Source organism: Poecilia reticulata, linkage group LG22, assembly GCF_000633615.1.
Source record: "Poecilia reticulata strain Guanapo linkage group LG22, Guppy_female_1.0+MT, whole genome shotgun sequence".
Classification (NCBI taxonomy): domain Eukaryota; kingdom Metazoa; phylum Chordata; class Actinopteri; order Cyprinodontiformes; family Poeciliidae; genus Poecilia; species Poecilia reticulata.
The window spans coordinates 3614891-3623727 of NC_024352.1; the positions used below are offsets into that span (position 1 = coordinate 3614891).

An 8837-nucleotide genomic window follows, 5' to 3' on the forward strand; every position below is an offset into this window, starting at 1 on the left:
ACTTAAGTACATTTTTTGAGTACTTTCTCCACCACTGGTGTTAAATCCTAAAACATGAAGTGGCATTGTTGTCAGTTGCTATGGCAACGAGTCTGCGTGTAGCTTGGCTGAAATGCTTTCTCGCTCTTTCCCTTTGCTGTGGATCATAGCACGAAATTAATACCTACATTTCTAAGTTTCACTGAGTTAACGCGGCTATGGATGGCATGTAAAAGATGAGTCTTTTTGCCCCCCAGCGTTGTGTGCATGCGTGAAATTTCCATACGTCCAAAAACATGCATGGTGTCTAAAAGTCAGTGCCTCTCCAGCAATGAACCTCACCGCACGTCACTGGTGGATTCTGAAGCCTTTCTGACCCCATATTTATTTAACCATCACAACAATAATCTCTCATTTTAATATTTGTTTAATCAGTTGTTCGCAGTCTTCGGTGTCCAACACAGCAAACAGTAAGATTGATATATATGGTTTGTATTATAAAGAATATATGAACTTAATAAAAGTTTATAAACAGACGTAACTTGTAGTTAAGAAAGAATTATAGTTTGTATCCAGCTTTAACAACGTTAGCCTCAGTGCTAACGCCCGAATCAAACTTGCTAGCTAGTTTAGCTTTTAACTCTGAAGCTGAAGCAGCTGTTGGCCATTAATGACGCATATTTCCGGTGTTCGTCAGGATATTACTATGCCTTAATAAAAAAAAAAAAAAATTATTTCGTTTTAACATTGAGGACAAATAAGATAACTTCAGGAAAGGAACAGTCATGACATTCACAAAAAATGATTTGCGTGTACCAAAGACTGGCTGTGAAACTCTATGATGAACCTTTAAAGTTAAGCTCCTGTATTTTGTATTGACCAAACAGAGGTTGTATGTTTAAAATATCCGTTAAAAAAGATTATGGACTGAGATATTTTAGGGTTAAACATATTGCTGAAGTGTTGACTGTACTGATGTTTTATACTTTCATTTGAGTATAAAGTAACAGAAATAACATTTTTAAGAAGAAAATGGTTATGTGACGAAAAAGGTTTTTTTTCTGTTGTCTCAGCAGCAATAATAGAAAAGAGTAATAAAAGAGTCTATCTGCATCTGTACTTGTAGCCTGCAAATGACCCCTGGGGCCACACTCTGGACACCCTTGAATTAAATAAAAAGTGGCACATGAGAACATCATTCTGAAGCTGCTACCCTGCCAGATACCAGAAGAAAAGACTGAACAGACTTTGACTTGACCTTGGATTTTCAGTCTTATAACAGATTAATAACACATCAGACCGAAGTACAGCCCTCTCTATCTCCACCCTGTTATCTAATCTGCTCCATAGGAAAGAATGTCCTGTTCAGTTTTCCTTTAAGATATAATATCTAATATCTATCACCATCAGAAAAAAGGAAACAGATGCTGCAAGATCTTCAGTCATAGGTGAATTTACTGCGCTGATGAAATGTAGCATGTCGTCTTAATGCTCTTTAAAACTATTAAATCATCGAGTTGAAATTCTTTTTTTTCTTTTTCTTTTTACTTAATTAATCAAACTGGTACACGTACTAGCTGATGCCTAATTTTAAATGCCTGGAATCAGTATTAAGGACAAAAAAATCCTAACCAGGACTTTACTAATTAAAAGACACATTTCTGTGCTTGAACTGCGAAAAACTCAGGATGTCATGATACAAGCAGCACTGTGAATAAATCACCTTTTTATATGAGTATTTTTGTCATTATTGTTATAAATTAAAGTGAATTTGATTAAAGTGACTGACTAGAATGTTGCCTGTCCAGTTAAAATATGTTTCTACCATTTGAAAACATTTATGCAAAACCTTACGCTAATTTTAGACAAGTCTGTATTTGCAGTGACGAGAAGCTGCATAAGGACTTCACTGACCTGGGAATGTTTCACTAATTTATATCAGTTTATTTCAGTAGAGCCAAACTCCAAAGAGACAAACCAGTTCAATGCGTATTACTTAATATGGAATCCAGTTCAGTTTAGACTCAGTTCAATTCAAATATACAATCCAAACATAGCCTCAAACAGCATGCAAAAATAATTATAATAAACTAGAGTTTAGAATACAACAACAATAGGTTATAAGTTAAATGAAATCGCAACAATCCCTGAGCAACAGTACGGCAGCAGTAGAGAGGAACCGCTCCCTTTAATCAGACAGGAGGAGATCCAGTCAGAACTTTTATACACAAGGAAGTTGATGAAAGTATTTTTAATTATTTATCATTATTTCATTTTTCCGTTTCTGCAGAAAACGTTTCGTCTCTAAAAATAAATGCTTTTCTCATATTGAACACTAGAGGGCATAGTTCACATAAAAATACAGTCACTCTCAAATCTTCATAATAATAAAAAAGTAAATCTCCTAATCATGGAAATGGTGTTAGTGATTTAAAAGTCAATAACTCCAACTTAACTTAGATGAATCTATACTTATGCTGACTTAAGGCATGTTTCATTTCAGTCACTGTAAGACTTATGGAAAACACATAAAGCTTGTTGAATGGAAACAAAAATAGGTAAAATAGGCGCAGAGTCATGATTGGTCTGTGAAGTGTGTGACAGGACGGTGGACCAGCTCCACCGCACAGACACAGCCGGCTGCTAGGAACAGAGAACCCTATCAGCTGGAGGTAATGTATTTTATATAGGAGAGAAGAACGACTGATGGAAGCATAATTCCCGTCAGAAAGCCTGGATAAATAATTCAGGATGGTCTTAAAGCTGCACTCTGCAGCTCATGAGCAGGAATAAATCAAGCTGAAGCCAAACGAGAGAGGAGAACCTCCTGAGAAAAACAAAGACAAGAGAGTCATCTGTAGCTATGACGATTAGGTACAAATAATTTGACATGATTGTCGCCACAGACCTGGGGTTAGTTTTAATAACTGTTCTACTTCTGCTTTTTAAGCGTATATTTATATGTAAATACATTGTTATCGCCACTGTCCATGACTGACTGAACCATGCCCTTCACTTGACCTTGGATTTTACTTCATTTTGTTTGACATTAATCTTTTCAGTTTCTTTATGCATTTGAAAAGTTACAGTCAAAATTTGAGAACAACAATTTGGGTTATTTAACATGTCAAGTGAAAAACAAAAACAGGGTTCGTTATTCAAAGTCATATACCGTGTTACTTATTCACTTATAAATATCAGAGTTCTGAACTAAATATTTATTTAGAAAGCTAAATATGTAGCTTGGAGCTAAATATTAGCCCAGACCTAACTATTTAGCTAGCTAACTGTTTAGTTAGTTAGCTAGTTTACCACACCATTTAGTTTCTGAACTAAATGGTGTGGTTTGGAGTTAAATTTAAGTTGGTCCTTTATAATTAGGGTGAACCTAAATATTTAGCTTAGAGCTAATTATGTAGTTTACAGATAAGAATTTAGTTTGCAAAGTAAATATGTAGCGTGGGGCTACTTCTTAGCTTATTTCTAAATGTTTAGCTTGTGCTTAATATTTAGTTTGGAGCTAAACTTTTAGATTTCAAACTAAATATCTATTTTGGAGCTAAATTTATATACAAACTAAATATTTAGTGTGGACCTGAACATTTAGGTTGGAGCTGGAACTAAGAATTTGGTTCGTAAACTAAATATGCAGCGTGGAGCTAAATATTTGGCTCCAAACTAAACATTTAGGTCCAAGCTAAAATTTTAACTTGCAAGCTAATTATGTAGTTTGGATCTAAAATTTTACTCAAACCTAAATATTTAGTGTGGACCAAAATAATTTGCTGTTGATTTTTAACTGTATAACTTTGCAGACAGCGGCCGGTGATATGAACATTATTCCTGGCAGCATTTTGACTGGTTGCATTTTCATCTCCATATTAAAGGGAAACAGCATCAAAAACTCCTAGAAAACTTTCAGAGAAAGTAGCTGAAATAATCCTGAACACAGACGCACCAATAAATCAGCTGCCACCTGGAATCAGATGCTTTTTTTTCTTGACCAGCTCTGATTGGTGCTGAGCAGTGGTGGGAAGTAACGAAGTACAAGTACTTCGTTACTGTACTTAAGTACATTTTTTGAGTACTTTCTCCACCACTGGTGCTGAGGAAATAAATAAATAAATAAATTTCTGATTATAAAAAAAAAGCCCTACAGGTCGCAGGAACAACACCACTCTTCGGTGTGGAAGTTGTTACTGTCAGCTGTTTTCTGCAACACTTTGTGCTCAGTTTTATCGTCTCGTGGAATCCTGCTGTGTTTCTCTTGTGTCATGCTGCATTAGGAAATGTTGGTGTACCTTTAAAACTCTCAACTCTAATGTAGGGGTCACCACGGCCATCTCTGGTTCTGATGGGTCAGCGCCCTCCATGTTCTAGATGCATCCTGGCCCTAAAACCGCTCATTCGAATGGCTGAAATACGTAACTCTCCGTCATATCAGTCCAGGTGTGTTTAACCAGGAAATCATCACAAACATGCAGGATGGATTTCTACTGGACGATGCTCGAGACGGTTTCATTTGGGATTGTATTTGTTTGGAAATAACTATGTTTAACTGCAGAGCTTTTAAAGCCCAGCAGATAAATGAAGTATTCACTGTGACCAGTTCGTTTTTCCCAGACATTTTGTAAATGATACTAATAAACTCATAATTTAACAATGAAAAAACATGTTGCACATTAACATAGTTGAGAGTCAATAGGATTTAAGTAAGACACAGTTGGATTAGTTTTGCTACTTTTTAAGGATCATGGAATCTTATTGTCACCTTCCTAAAATAACTACCTATGTCATGGTTTTTGCCCAAAGTGATTTTTTTTATTTTTTTTTATCTAAATCATTTAATAAAAAGTGAAGTCTTTTTTGGGCCATTATTTTAGAAAGTTGACGTGGAGTACTTCTTCCTCCATAAAACCAGATGATGATGATGATGATGATTTTTCATTTGATCCCTGCACTGCCGTTTTCTATTTTTGGCATCAATTTTATATTTCCAGACTCCAGCTGTCGTTTTTGTCTCCAACCCCAGGACGGATCTGTTGCCGTCCGCTTCTGATCTAATCGACTGTAAAGGCGCCTCGGAGTGTTTGAGTCTGAGCTCCAGACGCTCTGCTGGAAGGCAGAGAGGAGAAATACAGACACACACACACACACACACACTCTCATGATGACATCTCCAAACAGTCCGCTGCACTCTGCAGACACACCCATCGGCAACACGCAGCATCAGCACCAGCTGCCTCCGACTCATCCGCCGCCATCACAAACATTCCCTTTCCCTGCTGCCCTCCTCAGCCACTTCGCTCCTCAGAGGAGAGACAATGTCATATGGGGTAAAATAAAGTAAAGAAACAGGAAGGATTAAGAGCCTACCCGTCCCAGAGGGGGCAGCGTGCCAGTTGGGAAACGCCAGGTGGAAACAGTCGCACATGGTGGCAGCCGATGCAGCAGAGGAACCAGGGATGGAGGCTTGGGCAGGTGCTACTACAAACTGCTTCTTCTTCTTCTTCTTCCCTCCACCTCTCCGTCAGGCTGTCGGTGTGCTGCGGGTCAGTCTGTCGCGGCGGAGTGGGGGGCGATGAGCCGCAGGAAGAGCCAGAGCCGGAGGAGAGTTCCAGAACTCGCTCCTCTGCTGTGATTGTCCACAGAGTGAAGGAAACTCCCTCCTCTGTGCCATAAACATGGACCCTCAGCGCAGCGGGGGTAACTCAATTATGGGTGGAGCTGCCTCCCATCGCCACCCCCACCCCCTCTGCCCCCAACAGAGTTCTCTTTCTTCTCGTCCTCTCGGTCTCCCTCTTCTTTCCCACTCAGTCCGATTGATTCGCTTAATCCGACAAGAACGATCACGATGTCAGAGTCTGGGGAAGATCCACATCTCTCACGTGGAGACTTTAACTCAATCTGCTGCTGTGTACACTTGGTCTGAAGCCCCTCATTGTGGACTGGAAGCTGTGGAAATGAACGTCTGTTTATAAGCTGTCTTAAGCAATCAGGAGATTTATTTACATGACAGATCATTCGGAGTTCAGGGCAGGAAGGTTTTATTTACTCACAATGAGTCGGAGACAGAAAGTCCCACACAAAGGACACAGGTTTTAAACGGTGATAGCAGGTTTAAATTGGGCTCTTTGAAATAATTTATGGCTGATGCGAAGGCTAATAAATGTTGAAAAGTGGGGAAAATTAGGTAAATATGCAGGATGTACATGCCAAATGTTTTAATGGCACAGAAACTAATTATGTTTACTGGAAAACTGTTTATCCATGCTAACTAGCCTTAGCATTCACATCAGGTTCTATATTGCCAAAAGTATTTGCTAACCCATCAAAATCATTAAATTCTAGATTGTCAGAACCAAGGTTGTTATTTTTAACTGAAAGTAACAAAATAAAGAAAATTGAAATTGAGAAAAAAAAATTTAATAAATAAAAACTGCAATTAATGGAGAAAATGTAATTATAACAAACTGCAACCGTATCGTGCATTTATAAAGCTTACAAAAATATGCAAAAATGATCAATCTAATATCCTTCATTTTTGTGTTAATGAATCTATTTTCCAGCCTTTCAAACTGATGTGAAATAGATTTTGTTTGCATCAGCTCCAACTGATGCTGGTCCGAATGGAGACTACAAAAGTTGGGAGAAAACACCAGTCATTGTTCAACAATGATTTAAATCATTTTCTTAATATTATCTTCTGTTGAGTATTCATTATCAATGAATACATAATCAGAATACAACACTTTGACCTTTTTGAATTCTTCACCTAAAATTTGACCAAACTATAAAAATACTAGAACTGCTACTATAACTAAACCAAGTCTGTACAGCATCTGACTAACAATAACTATTATAAACTAGCAGAAACACTAACAAAAAGTCACGACGAAACAAAACTAAACTCTGATTAAAAAGCCAGAACTGCTCAAACATTTGAGTCCAGGCGAAAACAGGGATGTGCTTTCTCCTGAATCAGCTAAAGAAACAAATAATAACCGCATTCAGGACAACGAGGGCGTGGCCGCTGACCAACCGTTCTGTCTTTAGGAGGGAGAGGTAACTTTCTGCCTGTATTTTCCCTCATATGGTGGCTCACAGGCTGACGTCTGCTATCAGCTCTGGGTCATCCGTCTGCTTGCTACAGATTACCTCACAAAACAGAGAAAAATAATGGCTGCATTTCCTCCTTGTCTGGGCGCTCTAATGCTTTGATCTGAGGCTGAGGCTGCACCGGCTGTGTGTTAGCGCTGGAGGAACCGGCACTCAGATCAATACAGGAGAAATGCAAGGCAGCATTATTGTGGGACAAGCAGATGAAGCTGCTTGTTTGTGGGTCTAACCTTCCAGAAGTGAGAGAAACGTGGCTGCTTCCACGTTCTCCATTCATCTGGCAGCTTTTCAAATGCAGCCATGCAAATCTACTGGTGTGTACTGGTGTATTTTTAGGTGCAGTATCAAGCTTCCCCCAGTGGAAATTATTTTCAAGTTAACCACCATTCAACTTGATTAGGAGAAAAGCACATGTCCATTATCCTTTCAGCCACTGATCTTCTCAACTAATTTGATCATTTCTGACTCAGCTGCTCGGGTTTTTTTTTTGTTTGTTTGTTTGTTTGTTTTTTTCTTTTTGCAACTGGCAAGCATGTATATTATGATTTTACTACCGTTTTTTATGAATCTGCAGTCTGGACGGGGCAGACCAGTCCTCTGTTGGCTTTTCCCATCGTCTCGGTTACGAGGATATAAAATGACACAGCGTTTAGTGTTGGCTCCAGTTAAAATCATTTTGAATGTAAAGCTGGCTGGAAAGAGGCTGAAGACAAAGTCAGTCTGAAAAACTGCATTACAGCTTATGTTACTGTCAATATAACGTCAGCAAAAATAAATATTTAATTTGGGTCTAGATATTTAGTTTGTGAACTAACTGTTGAGTTTGAACTTTAAATATTTAGCTCAGACTTAAACATCTGGTTTGGAACTAAATACTTAGTCTGCAAACTAAATATTTAGTTTGAAAACGACATTTTTAATTTTTAAGCTAAATATTAAATTTTTAAGCTAAATATTTAGTTTCAAGTTAAATGTGTAGTTTGGAACTCTGATGTTTATACATGTATGAATAACATGGTGAACATGTGACTTTGAGAAAATGAACTCCCGCGTCATTTTTAGCTATGACAGGCTAAATAAACCAAAGTATTGGTTTTATTTTTTTTACTGTGTAACTCTCCAAACAGCACCACAAACATCTGCATCTATTTCTAAACTCTCTTTTTATTGTGGTTACACAAGCAAGTTGGTGAAATATCCTCCAGTTCAGCATACTTAACGACTGAACACATTAAAGATTTTCCACAAATTCAGAATCGTTTCAGAGTGTTGTACTGGAATGAAGGTGGAGATTGTAATGCCAGCATGTGGGCTCTGTTGGGAAGTGGCTGCATGTGGTTTTATTTAAGGGCATCACGTTAAAGGGTGTTGAACATAAATGTGTTTGAGATTTTGATTTGTAAACACTTATGGACAACATGTTCTTTTCCTGACACTTCACAACTAGAACTGATGACATCAGCTTCTTAAATGAATGTTGCAGCTTCATAAACTTTATGACATTTCAAAACACTTTTAAGTTGCAGCCACCAGTATAAGGATCGGTAGGCAGATGGGCTTCAGGAAAATCAATATCACCAGAATATTGCTCTTCCTGTCGGCACACAGTCCCCACTCCTGGAATCACAGGGGTAGTTTTACGTAAAAACAACTTTTTGAGCTTCACGTCATGTTATAATGTTATTCCCTCATCAAAAACCATCCTGCAGTGAATTCATGAATGTTTGAGAAATGGTTTA

The 8837-nt window shown here is 38.0% G+C and overlaps 1 protein-coding gene across 2 annotated transcripts in view; it reads right to left on the bottom strand.

Annotated features, from left to right (window-relative positions):
* The window catches only part of LOC103458152 (neuroblast differentiation-associated protein AHNAK), a 30167-nt gene extending 23964 nt beyond the window's left edge, over positions 1–6203 (bottom strand). The window contains exon 1 of one of the 2 annotated variants that reach the window (XM_008398763.2): positions 5356–6203. In XM_008398763.2, the coding sequence (XP_008396985.1) occupies positions 5356–5413 (58 nt within the window). In that variant the 5' untranslated portion in view covers positions 5414–6203. The remainder of the gene's footprint in view (positions 1–5355) is intronic. The other variant, XM_008398764.2, reaches the window with a different exon arrangement.
* Positions 6204–8837: the final 2634 nt, after the last annotated feature.